This window comes from Equus quagga, chromosome 7 (genome assembly GCF_021613505.1).
Source record: "Equus quagga isolate Etosha38 chromosome 7, UCLA_HA_Equagga_1.0, whole genome shotgun sequence".
Lineage (NCBI taxonomy): Eukaryota > Metazoa > Chordata > Mammalia > Perissodactyla > Equidae > Equus > Equus quagga.
The window spans coordinates 8652018-8666167 of record NC_060273.1 but is presented as its reverse complement, the minus strand read 5'-3'; the positions used below and the strand labels follow the sequence as shown (position 1 = coordinate 8666167).

At 45.1% G+C, this 14150-nt stretch overlaps 1 protein-coding gene across 2 annotated transcripts in view; it reads left to right on the top strand.

Moving 5' to 3' along the window:
- Positions 1 to 14150, top strand: part of EMP2 (epithelial membrane protein 2) — a 41180-nt gene that overhangs the window by 17284 nt on the left and 9746 nt on the right. Inside the window, exons 1-3 of one of the 2 annotated variants that reach the window (XM_046665212.1) lie at positions 526 to 674; positions 11347 to 11481; positions 13451 to 13541. In XM_046665212.1, the coding sequence (XP_046521168.1) occupies positions 11404 to 11481; positions 13451 to 13541 (169 nt within the window). In that variant the 5' untranslated portion in view covers positions 526 to 674; positions 11347 to 11403. Of the gene's footprint in view, positions 1 to 525; positions 675 to 11346; positions 11482 to 13450; positions 13542 to 14150 lie in introns of those variants that run through there. The other variant, XM_046665211.1, reaches the window with a different exon arrangement.

Genomic DNA, 14150 nt, shown 5'->3' with positions numbered 1-14150 from the left:
CATCGCCCGAAGACTTTGTGAGCCTCAGTCTTTCATCTGTAAAATGGGGATAATGATACCCTGCCCGGCCAGCTTCACAGGGTTGACACGCAGATCCAATGCAAGACACGCTGTGTAAACTGCAGCTCGACCTTTCATCATGAGGAGTTTCATTTCACATGGGTTGAGCCCTCTGGGCACCGCCCCCCCGCCCCCCACCCAACCCCGCCACCGCCAACCCGGGGATCCGCTTTATCTCCTACACGTGTTGGGGTTGTGCTGGCATCCTGTGCCCTGCCCACAGTTAGAGACGAATTTGCTGGTCTTCCCTGCAGAATGCTTGTCTTGCTGGTCCCGTGACAGCACAGCTGCTGAGGCTGCACATGGCAGAGAGCAGAGGAGGACAGAGTTGGGAGAGAGGGACTGGGTGGATCGAGGACGCCGCGAAAGATGAGTCTACCCACAGGCTTGTAACTGAAGCCGTACATTTACTCTGCATCTGGGGTTCTGCAGGGCGAGAGCTGGAATGATCAAAGACTGGGAAGGAACTGAAGAAACGTGGAAAAGAGATGGGGCCACGGTGGTGGTGGTGGGGCAGCTAATAAAGCTAGGGAAAAGAAGAGTTTCTCCAGAAAAAGAGGCAATCACAGTATACTATTTGGCTCTGCAGTGTACGATGCTGACACGATCATAACGTAAGTGATAATTACTGATGTGAGCATGACAAGGCTGTACAGAGATGCTGGGTGAAAGATGACTTCCTAGGCCGGAAGTCAGTGATGTTGTTAGATTAGATTGTAGATGCAATGAGGAGCTGGAAGTGCGTGCAGATGGTTTAGAAACATGGAACCGTGGGGGGAGAACAGCTGACAAGGTTAAAAGCGATTGCTTCTGGGGATCGGGACGCGGGTGGGGAAGAGGCTGTGGGTTTTTGTCATATGCCTTTGGTTCGATTATCTTTTGTTTTTTTTCTTAATTATCATGTGTATTATGTAGATCAGAACCCATTTTTAAAAGAGAAGTTCTGCAAGTCTTAAGACTCTGATTTCTGGACAGGAACTTGAAAAGCTCATCTGTTTCGGTCTCCCACCTTCAGACAGGTAAAGGCCCAAACCCAGGTGGCCTTTCAGAACATCCTGCTCAGCCCCTGAAGGAATTGCCAAAGGAAAAACAACATGGTTGATACTAGTTGATGAAAGCAGTGCTAGAAAGTCACAGAGGCCTTTGTGAAATGGTCATTGGCTGTTGAAAGATTCTCTTGCACCCTCTGAGGGGTCTCCCACTGAGGTGGAAAGGGCAGTTGGAGTGGGGCCAAGAGACGCCCTGGTCCTGGCCTTGTTCCTGCTTTGCTGTGGGATCAGAGCAAGTCATGGCCCTCTCTGGCCTCAGTTCCACCTCTGGACAATAGGGCTTTGAGTTTTCTGAGGGCCTTTACGGTTCATTTGTAGGACTATAAATGACAGCAAATAGCTTTCTGTGCACCGGGCACAGCAGGGCACAGAGGGGGAGCTAGGTAATAAGCGAGTGAACAGATAAGGTACTTTCAGACTGTGAAAATCCTCTTAAGAAAATAAGCCAAGGGGATGGGATAGAGAATGATGGGAAAGACAGTGCTGGAGGGGGCAAGGGTCCTTTATGTCGGGTGATCAAGGACGCTTCTCTGAGGAGGGGATATTTCAATCGAGACCCAGACAATGCGAGAGAGGGCCTGCTGAGGGTGGAAGGGAGAGAGTGCTCCAGGGGACTGAGACCAGGCCGGTCCCGCAGAGCACAGAAGCCCACAAGGACAAGGGGAGGCAAGAGGGATCAGCAGTCAGTATGACAGTTTTTGAAGGGAATATAAATTTCTGTGAATGGCAAGGATAAATTTGATGCCACCCTGGGTTTGGTGGGCCGGCCTTCATCCAACATCTTGCCCGGGGAGTTGTCTGATCTTCAGTATCTCCAGAGAGGGTCCCAGAGTCCCTGTGCAGGAGGAAAACATGCCCTGCATGTGTTGTAGGAAGGAGAAGGCACCCCTGGGAAGAGCCCTGGGAGTGGCGGAGGCTGGTCTACATAGGCCAGAACTGTGCTTCCAGGAGAACTAAGGGATGTTAGTCAAAGACTTGATGTGCAGGCTTCACCCACCTGGCCACACACAGAGCTGGTCCAGTACCTTCACGCTCTGAAGACCGTCTGAGGATCAAGGCTGGCACAGCACGCACAGTGTCCAGGATGCTTTGCAGTAAATTCAGTTTAAATTGAATTGAATCAGATAAAAAAATTAAAAGTAAGATCAGTTTAACGTACATATCCTTTGACCCAGCACTCCCACTTCTAGGAATCTGTCCTTCAGATATACTAACACAAGTGTGCAGAGTGCAAGGGTGTTTATTGGCAGCGTAGTTTGGAGTGGCAGAAAGTCTGGAAGCGACCTAAATGGCCATCAGTAGGGAACGAGTTGAGTAGATTGTGGCAGAGCCAGACAAGGAAATACCAGGCAGCTATTCCAAGAACAAGATGGATTCATCCGTGCTGGAAAAGGATGATCTTGGAGGGCGTTATTAGACGAGAAGAGCTAGGTTGGAGGATGGGCTGTCAGCTCCACACCCCTGCCCCCCACTAGCCCTGGAGCCCCCCCAGCCAGGGGAACTGGGGCTCTGTGAGAGCAGACACACCCACTCCCCAGTCCAGGGAGGAGGTAAGGGGAAGGGCAAAGCCTGTGCCGTGGCCCTTGAATGGCTGAGCTCCATCGATCCAGAAAGTGGACACTGGGTGCCCCCTCCAGTCAGGAGCGAAGGAGTGAAGAGTGGGGCATGAGGCCAGAAGTGTTATTCTGGTGCAGCTCCCTCCACACGGAAACCTGAGGAGTGGGGAATAAGTATTTCCACTTAACAAATATCTCTGGAAGGATGCACAGGAAACTGGGGAGAGTGGTTCCCTGTAGGAAAGGACCTGGGAGACTGGCGTCAGGGTAAGTGATGACGGGAGACTCCCTTTGGTGTAGAGATGCAGGAGTAAGGGGTCATTTTCAGTCCCTCCTAAAGGGCTCTCCTCTATTGATGAAGACCTCCCTCCAGTGCCTCTGCTGAGGCTGCTAGCAATGCCCTAGGTCCACAGGTGTATCTTTGATTTACCTCATTTTGTTTTCCATTGAAGTTTTGAATTCCAGGCATCATCACGGGAGAGCGCTAAGTAGGTGACATTTATTTCTCTATTCCCTAACTTTCCTGGACGCCCAACAGATCAAACCAACGTCTAGTCACCCTAGAATGCCCCCGGCCTTTCTCTTATTCTGGACTCAAGCCCTTACTTGACCGCTTATAAAAACTTACCCTTTTCTCTGAAGAGGGTTATTCCTAACATCTGGAATTCCAACTGAAATCACTCCCAGGTGTTACAGCAGTGCCTCCCAGACGTTGGGCATTGGAAAAACACCCTCAGAATTAGTGCCAACACCAAGGACCACCTGTTCTTTTATTTACATAATATTTTTATTAAATGACTCACTTCTAAAATTTCAATAAATTTGTTTTAAAAGGATAGTTTATACCACAGCTATAAACGGTATTACTTCTTATAAAAAGAAAGAACTTTAAAAATAAATATAATAAAATCTAAAGTGTTGTTAAATTCTAACTACACACTATGGCCTCCCCAAAGTTCTGCTTTTTCTTTTTGCTACAAAAAAAAAAAAAAAAAGAAATTGGATATGTCTCAATCATCTGGCCGCCTTTTGATCTCATATCTTTGTGAAACTCTGGTGCTTAGAAACTTTTATTCTTTACATATTAGACTTAAAAAGAAGCCCAGAGAGTGATGTCAGCATCATGGTGGAGTGAGCTCTCCCCTTAGAATCTCCCCTCTAAGATACAGTGAAAAGGACATTCATGTACAAACAGAGGACACTCACGCAAAACACAAGACATCTGAGAGATCTACACAGCCATACATCTGAAGGTGAAGGTGCTGGACCTCAGGAGGAAGTGGAAGGAGGTAAGGGGATCTCCTCTGCCTCCTGAATGGCAGTGACCCCAGGACTGTGTGCAGCTCTGAGAGGAGAGGGGGGTGAGGCGGCCCTCTGTGGGAACACCTTCGCTCTCCAAGTTCTCTCACAGGCTGATGGGAAGCCCCACACAGAGGTGGCTAAGCTATTACTGGGTGTCTTCATCATGCCAGCAACCCAGAAAAGCAGATAGCGAGGGCAGAGCAGAACGCCCCCGGGATTGCATAGGCAAAAGAAAGCGCTCCTCCCCCCGCCCTGCACTCCAGCTCAGCTGGTGGGCCAGAGTGCCTGCCTATATGATAGAAAAGCAGTGGCTGTGAGTGAGCAAGCCAGGGTTGCAGCAGGTTCAGAATACACGGCTCTTGACCCCCACCCAGTGGCGGCAGGTGGAAGCTGCAACCAACTACTACCACTATGCAGAGGCACAAATCCACGCCATCAAACAATATGAAAAAATATTTTAATACTTCAGACCAGAAGGGAAATGACAAGTACCCAGAAATCAATTGTGAAGGCACAGAAATCTACAATCTAAATGACAGAGAATTCAAAATAGCTATCATAAAAAAAACTCAATGAGTTACAAGGAAATACAGATACACAGTTCAATGAAATCAGGAACTTCTTCACAAAAGAGACTGAAACTATAAGGAAAAACCAATCAGAAGTGTTGGAGATGAAAAACACAATGGATGAGATAAAGAAAAGTCTGGAATCCCTGAATAACAGAGCTGATATTATAGAGGACAGAATCAGAAACTTGGAAGACAGAAATAATAGAAATGCTTCAGATGGAGGAGAGCACTAAGACTAAAAAGAAATGAAGAAATTCTCTGAGAAATATCTGACTCAGTTAGGAAATGCAACAGAAGGATTATAGGTATTCCAGAGGGAGAAGAGAAGGAGAACGGAGCTGAAAGCTTGTTCAAAGAAATAATAGCTGAGAACTTCCCAAATCTTGGGAAGCAGCTGGAAATACAAGTGAAAGAAGCTATTAGACGTCCTAATTATATCAATATTAAAAGACCTACTCCAAGATGTGTAGTAGTAAAGCTGGCAAAAGTCAATGACAAAGAAAAAATACTAAGGGCAGTAAGGCAGAAGAAAATAACTTATAAAGGAACCTCTATCAAGCTTTCAGAGCATTTCTCAGCAGAAACCTTACAGCCTGGGAGAGAGTGGAATTATGTATTCAAAATTCTGAAAGACAAAAACTTTCAGCCAAGGATACTCTATCCAGTGAATATATCCTTCAGATATGATGGAGAAATGAAAACTTTCCCAGACAAACAAAAGCTAAGGGAGTTCATCACTACAAGACTCCCCTCCCCACAAGAAATGCTCAAGAAGGCCATCATAGCTGAAAAAAAGAAAAGAAAAGAAAAGAAAGGGGTTACAAAGCCTTGAGCAAGGAGATAAATAGGTAGACAAAATCAGAAAATTGCAGCTCTCTATCAAAACAGGTTAGCAAACAATTATAATATTGAAGATAAAGGGAAGGAAAACATCAAAAATAAATATAATCTCATCATTTTTAACCACAAACTCACAACACAAGATGGAATAAGTTGTGACAATAATAACCTAGAAAGGAAAGAGGAGAGGGATGGAATCAGCTTAGTCTAAGCAAATAAGAGGCTATCAGAAAATAGACTGTCACATCCATGAGATTTTTGATACAAACCTCATGGTAACCACTAAACAAATAATCAGAACAGAGACACAAGTGATAAATAAAAACTAAGAAAACCATCCTAGAGAGCTACCAAACTGAATCGGTAGTCTGAAATACATGGGACGAGGAACAAGGGAACAGCAGAAGAACTGGAAAATGAGCGATAAAATGGCAGAATTAAGCCCTTATGTATCAATAATCACTCTTACGTGTAAATGGATTGAGTTTTCCAATCAAAAGACACAGAGTGGCAGGATGGATTAAAAAACAAGACCTAAAAATATGCTGCCTCCAGGAAACTCATCTCAGCTCTAAAGACAAAAAAAGGTTCAGAGTGAAAGGATGGCACTTATAAATATGTATGCACCCAACACAGGAGCAGCAAAGTACATAAAGCGACTATTAACAGACCTGAAAGGAGATATCAACAACAGCACAATAATAGTGGGGGACCTTACACTTGCATCACTGGAGAGACCATCCAGACAGAAAGTCCACAAGGAAACAGTGGATTTAAATGAAACACTGGACCAGATGGACTTGCTAGATCTATATATAGAAGACTCCATCCAAAAACAGCAGACACACATTCTTCTCAAGTGCGCATGGAACAGTCTCAAAGATTAACCATAGGTTGGGAAACAAGGTAAGCCTCAATAAATTTAAGAAGTTGAAATCATATTAAGCATCTTTTCCAAACATACTGCTATGAAACTAGAAATCAACTACAAAGAAAAAGCTGGGAAAGTGACAAATATGTGGAGACTAAACAGCATGCTACTGAACAACCAATGGATCATTGAAGAAATTAAAGGAGGAATCACAAAATATCTGGAGACAAATAAGAATGAAAATACACCATACCAACTCATACAGGATGCAGCAAAAGTGGTCCTAAGAGGTAAATTCATAGCAATACAGGCCCACCTTAACAAACAAGAAAAATCTCAAATAAGCAATCTTAAACTACACCTAACAGAATTAGAAAAAGAAGAACAAACAAAGCCCAAAGTCAGCAGAAGGAGGGAAATAATAAAAACTAGAGCAGAAATAAATGAAATTGAAACAACAACAAGACAGTAGAAAGGATCAATGAAACAAAGATCTGGTTCTTTGAGAAGATAAACAAAACTGACAAACCCTTAGCCAGACTCACTAAGAAAAAAAGAGAGAAGGCTCAAATAAATAAAATTAGAAATGAAAGAGGAGAAAGTACAATGGATACCACAGAAATGCAAAGGATTATAAGGGAATACCGTGAAAAACTATATGCTAACAAATTGGATAATCTAGAAGCAATGGATAAATTCTTAGACTCATACAACCTCCCAAAACTGAACCAAGAAGAAATAGAGAATCTGAATAGACCAATCACAAGTAAAGAGACTGAAATGATAATCAGAAACCTCCCTCAAAATAAAAGTCCAGGACCAGATGGCTTCTCTGGAGAATTCTACCAAACCTTCAAAGAAGATTTAATACCTATCCTTCTCAAACTATTCCAAAGAACTGAGGAAGATGGAACCCTTCTAACACATTCTATGAGGTCAACATCACCCTGATACCAAAGCCAGACAAGGACAACACAAAAAGGAAAATTACAGGCCAATATCGCTGAGGAACATAGATGCAAAAATCCTGAAGAAAATATCGGCAAACCGAATACAGCAATAGATTAAAAAGATCATACACCATGATCAAGTGGAATTTTTACCAGGGACACAGGGATGGTTCAACATCCGCAAGTCAGTCAGTGTGATACAACACATTAACAAAATGAGGAGTAAAAACCACATGATCATCTCAATAGATGCAGAGAAAGCATTTGACAAGATCCAACATCCATTTATGATAAAAACTCTTAATAAAATGGGTATAGAAGCACAGTACCTCAACAGGATAAGGGCCATATATGACAAATCCACAGCCAACATCCTACTCAGTGGGGAAAAACTGAAAGCCATCCCTCTGAGAACAGGAACAAGACAAAGGTGCCCACTTGCCACTCTTATTCAACATAATACTGGAGGTTTTGGCCAGAGCAATTAGGTAAGAAAAAGAAATAAAAGGAGTCTAATTAGGCAGTGAAGAAGTGAAACTCCCACTGTTTGCAGACGACATGATTTTATATATAAAAAACCCTAAGGAATCCATTAGAAAACTATTAGAAATAATCGACAACTACAGCAAAGTTGCAGGGTACAAAATAAACTTAGAAAAATCAGTTGCATTTCTATACTCTAATAATGAACTAACAGAAAGAGAAGTCAAGAATACAATCCCATTTACAACTGAAACAAAAAGAGTAAAATATCTAGGAATAAATTTAACCAAGGAGGTGAAAGACCTATATAATGAAAACAATAATGTATCTTTGAAAGAAATCGATGATGACATAAAGAAATGGAAAGATATCCCATGCACATGGATTGGAAGAATAAATATAGTTAAAATGTCCATACTACCTAAAGCAATCTACAGATTCAGTGCAATCCCGATCAGAATCCCAATGGCATCTTCACGGAAATAGAACAAAGAATCCTAAAATTCATATGTGACAACAAAAGATCCCGAATAGCTAAAGCAATCCTGAGCAAAGCTGGAGGCATCACAATCCCTGACTTCATAATATACTACAAAGCTGTAATAATCAAAACAGCATGGTACTGGTACAAAAACAGGCACACAGTTCAATGGAACAGAATTGAAAGCCCAGAAACAAAACCACACATCTACAGAGAGCTGATCTTCGACGAAGGAGCCAAGAACATACAATGGAGAAAGGAAAGTCTCTTCAACAAATGGTGTTGGGAAAACTGGACAGCCACATGCAAAAAGGATGAAAGTAAACCATTATCTTTTACCATACACAAAAACTAACTCCAAATGGATCAAAGACTTGAAGGGAAGACCTGATACCATAACACTCCTAGAGAAAAACAAAGGGAGTACACTCTTTGACGTCAGTCTTAGAAGGATCTTTTTGAATACCATGTCTACTCAGACAAGGGAAATAAAAGAAAAAATAAAGAAGTGAGACTTCATCAGACTAAAGAGCTTCTGCAAGGCAAAGGAAACTGGGAACAAAATGAAAAGACAACCCACCAACTGGGAGAAAACATTTACAAATCATATATCCGACAAGGGGTTAATTTCCAAAATACATAGAGAACTCACACAACTGAACAACAAAAGAACAAACAACCCGATCAAAAAATGGGCAGAGGAGATGAACAGACATTTTTCCAAAGAAGATATACAGGTGGCCAATAGGCACATGAAAAGATGCTCAACATCACTAATCATCAGGGAAATGCAAATTAAATCCACACTAAGATATCACCTTACACCCATTAGAATGGCTATCATCACCAAGACAAAAAATAACAAATGTTGGAAAGGGTATGGAGAAAAGGGAACCCTCATACACCACTGGAGGGAATGCAAACTGGTGCAGCCACCATGGAAAACAGTGTGGAGATTCCTCAAAAAATTAAAAATGGAACTACCATATGACCCAGCCATCCCACTACTGGGTATTTATCTAAAGAACTTGAAATCAACAATTCAGAGACTTATGCACGCCTATGTTCATTGCAGCATTATTTACAACAGGCAAGATGTGGAAGTAACCCAAGTGCCCATCCACTGATGATTGGGTAAAGAAGACGTGGTAGATATATACAATGGAATACTACTCAGCCATAAAAAGACAAAATTGTCCCATTTGCAACAACATGGATGGACCTTGAGGGTACTATGTTAAGCGAAATAAGCCAGACAGAGAAAGACAAACGCTGTATGATTTCACTCACATTTGAAAGATAAAGTAACATACAGACAAAGAGAACCGTTTAATGGTTACCAGAAGGGAAGGGATTAGGGTGTGGGCACAAGGGGTGAAGGGGCACATTTATATGGTGACCAACAAATAATAATGGGCAACTGAAATTTCACAATGTTATAAACTATTATGACTGCAATAAAACAAAATTGGCACCTGTTAGACAGCCTAGCACAACCTGGATCTTTTTCCTTGGTGGACTCAGAAGGATTAGAGAGGACTTTCTTCGGTGTTATTTAATGCCCTATCAATGCACCATCCAAAATCACGCCTATAACATTTGAGTTCCACACTTTGTGAAAGGCTGAGTTTCTTTTTCCTTTTCTAGAAAGTTTTAGTTGTCTGTCCATTTGCATTTGTGTCATCTGAGCTGGACAATATCTGAAGCCATTATCATATATGATAATACATGAAACCTGGAGTTTATGTTTACCCCGCCTGATGAGATTGGCATTTTTGGCCTTCCAGCTGATAGTAAAGTAATGTGGCATTCTGTGTGGTACATGAGCCTTTTTTTCCCCAAGGGTCTGAAACACATCTCTTTGGAGGCAGTGTATGTATGATGGCAGCTAAAAATGACGCAGGCCTAAACAAAGGGGGATTTGTCCTTTTTAAAAGAATTGAAAGAATCTCTGAGCTGGTTCATTGGGTTCCTCCAAGTGACGATGCACAGAATCACAGCTGGGACCACCCAGGCTGAGCTCTGCAGCCACACAGCTCCGGGCTCGCGGTTAGTGAGTCATGAGTCTCGAGGAGTGGCCCCTGTGTGAATCCGGAGGCCTCGATCAGTACTATGAGCCCCAATAATGAGTCCCATGAGTGACTGCACGGTCAGAGCATGATCAGAGAGGACAAGTTCTCATGTACTGATGTCTTTGGTGCCTTTGGAGTATCACTTTCATCCAGTACCACTTTCATTACCTTGGGACAACCCTAGTTCTTGTGCAAGATTTCCAATTTCACTTTGCAGTCACTTCCTGTTGTATGTTATTCAAACTCTCCGGCCATAGTGAAAAATTCACTCTGAAATTTCAGTGGTTTAATATCCAAAAGCTTATTTCTAAATCACAGTATCTGTCCAAAGTGTGAGGCTTCAATGTATCATGGCTGGACCATCCCAGCTACTTCACCAGGGGAGGGAGCATGGAGAACTCACACCTGCTCTTCAGCCCGGAAATGATACACGCCAGCTTTGCTTACAGCTCATTGGCCAGAATTAGTCACAAGGATGCAAACTAACAGCAAGGGAGGCTGGGAAATGTAGTCTTCCCATGCCCAGAGAGAGGAAAATGAAGTGGTGATGGTCCGCCACACATTGTGTTTGAATTTTTGGCCAGATGTTGTTTGAATGGGGATGCTTATTAACGGGAGGGGTGTTTGAGTGGGGATTAATTTTATAAATGGTCAGATCATTAGGAGACATTTTTGTACTGGGATCAGTTTGCCTTGTTACGCAGCAGGGACTGTGATAATGAATGCTCGGAGGGTGAGCATCCTCTGATTCCGTGAAATTCCCACGGCATCGCCTGGAGGGGTGGGGATCGAGAGTAGCATTGTAGCTCACACAGAGCTACTCCTTCCTGGCCTGGTGCCTGCCCTGTGCTGCTTCCAAGAGGTGTGACGCTTTTCTGAATTAGGGATTTTCATTGGTCCTCACCCTTCCTCCTCCACAAGGAATTGTTGGTGTCTGGATGCAACATGGAACAGTTCCTCCTGCCAGACTTTGCCCAGTAAAGTCTCCAGGCGAGGGAAGATGAGAAGAGCTGTTTTCGATTTTCTAAAACCCCATTAAAAGTTCCTTGTTTTTCATTTTACTTTTGCTTTGTCTTTGAGAAGTTTAAATTTCTCTCTCTCTCTCTTTAGCGCATCTCTCTCTCCGGGCTTTGAACGCGACCCCTCGCCCCGCAGTGCCCTGTGAAAATGTTGGTGCTTCTGGCTTTCATCATCATCTTCCACATCACCTCTGCCGCATTGCTTTTCGTCGCCACCATCGACAATGTAAGTTCCCTTTTCTTTGGGCCATCCCAGAAGCCCTGGATCCTAGAGTCCATAGAAGCAGGATTGAGAAACCCCCAGGGTGATTATAATTTGGGGAGGTCCTCCCTACCAAGGCATGCCCGTCTCAGCCCGGGCCTGAGGACTCTTGGCCCAAGTGTGGGGGTTCGGAGCATCCCATGTTTAGGTCTGGATGGCCATTGACCTTGGTCCTCTCATCTCTGAGTCCCCCACAGAGCCTGGCGTAATGTCTTGGGTGTTGGGAGCCCTTTCAGGATGCGGCTTAAATTCAGGCTTCCTCAGGTCAGTCCCTCAACCTTGGCACTGTTGTCATTTTGGGCTGGATCACTCTTGCAGGAGCCATCCTGTGCACGGTAGGATGTTTAGCAGCATCCTTGGTCTCCACCCACTGGATGCCAGCAGCACTCCCACCCCTAGTTGTGACAACCAAAAATGTCTTCAGACACTGCCAAGTGTCCCATGGAGGGTCAATGAGCTGTTGGCATGGATTAATATCCATCCTAGCAGGAATTAAAGCTATTTACTAGGGATCGTCTATGCCCTGTACCCTGATCCGAAGCCCTGGCTTCAATCCTGATAATTGCAGACTGCAGGGACATTTAGAGTCAGAAACGCTGCCCAGAAAGCCAAAAAGTGCACCCTATATGTGGCCACCGGTTCTGCCTACACGTAGACTCCTGTTGACGAGGCATCATAATGATAATAGGCCGTCGTGACACATGTCGCCTAGAGTGCTTACCCTGGCCAGGTCCTGTGCAAGGCCCTTTATGTGCAGCACCTCATTGGATTCTCCCTCACATCTGCGAGATGGGTCCTCTCCTGCCACTGTTTTATGACGAGGGCGCTGACCCTCCGAGCAGGTCGGACGCCCACTGGAGTTTACACGGCAACAAGTGGCAGAGCTGGCATTGGAACCCTTCCAGAGGCTTCCGAGCCTAGAACCTGTAAGGGGCGATGAGTCCAGTGGTCGGGTTTGGGTTCCTGGAGGTTCTCGAAGAGCTGCTGTGAGTGGCCAGGGCAGGGATCCCATTGATGCTGTGGGTTAAATATTTGGACCAATCATTATCCAAAGGGCCCGTGCTCTGTGAAATAAATGGTATTGAATGTGCTTTTAAAATCTCCTTTTTCTATTTCTTGCATCGAATCCTTTGGGATTCTCAAAAGGTCCCAGACATAGTGAAAGGGATAGACAGACATCAGGGACACAAAAGCCATCAGCCACAGTCCAGTTGATCCCATGTTGGACCCCTGGGTATTTCTTTGACTGTGGCACTTACTGAGAAGACCCAGATGGGCGTTTTTGCCAGTCAGGGCGTCGTGGTATTCATTGTGAGTTAGGAGTTGTGCTTGGCGCTGTAGCTGGGCACGTAGTGGGAGCTCAGCGAACGTTCGTTGCTGGCACGGATGGGTGGGGGAGATTCCAGTCTTTGGGTGGATGGAAAGCGGAAGGAGGGCCATCTCGGGGCAGAGAGCAGCAGAAGCAGAGAGAAACGAAAGCATCTGGATGGAAGACAGGAGAAGGGGATAGACAGACGTTAGGGGCAAAAAAAGCCCTGAAATCTGATCATTTCACCCACACCGCCTTTTCCCTAGATTTCATCCTCTTCCACTGCCCCCTGACATTCCCCTGTAGTTCTTGCGAAACTTACCGCCGTCTGCTCTTGTTGCCGCCACGGAGCCTCATCTCCTCTCCCACGCCCGGTGAGGGCTGGACCTTCTCTTTCCTTGCAGCAGACCAGCAGCTTCGGCATCACCTGGGGGCCTGAGGGGAATGCAGAATCCCAGGCCCCGCCCCAGACCTCTCGAATCCCCAGGGGATGCGCGTGCACGCTGCCGATGGAGAAGCGCTCGTCGCAAGTACTTCTTTACTGCGTGCCGCAGCCCTAATTAGGAGTCAGCGTTTTCATCGTTAACACGCAGCCTTTCCCTGTGTTTCCGTTTTGTCCTCCAGGCCTGGTGGGTAGGAGAAGAGTTCTTTGCAGACATCTGGAGAGTGTGCATCAACAACACGAATTGTACAGAAATCAATGACACGTTTAAGGGTGAGTGTGAAGCTGGCTGAGAAGCACTGAGTGAAAAAAGGATGCTCGGGAGAAAGACGTCCTGACTCTCTGATTCCTCACCCCTCCTCACTCCCAGCACACTGAGGCGGGCCTGGCTGAGTGCCTGGTGCGTGCTGGTGCAGGGGACACATAAGCTGGAGACAGGAAGGGTATGGAGAGGCCAGAAGCCGGGGCGGGGGGAGCACCAACCCCACCAAAGTTGGGCCCCACCCTTCTCTTCTCTGTTTCTTGGCCAAGCAGAGTTTCCCTTCCTCACCCTTTCTCAGCTTCAGCCCTCTTCTAGAATCTTCTCTCTGCTCCTCTTTTGTCCAAGTCTTGCCTCTAAGTAGGCTCCGAGACTAGAGTTTATATTTGGGTCACATCCCGCATCTCGGCAGCCTGCTGTGGCAGAAATCCAAGAGCCGGCCCTATATGTGACCTCACTTTGGGCGGGTCGTTTGAGCCCTCGGAGTCTTAGTATCCCCAGCCGTAAAATGGAGCTGGAGGCGGCGGACCCGCCGTGCTGCCTCTGCGCACGGGCTGAAGTACACAAAAATGCTTTGTCAGTGCAGAAAACCCCACTTAAAAACGTGCTGCCCGCTCTCCTTC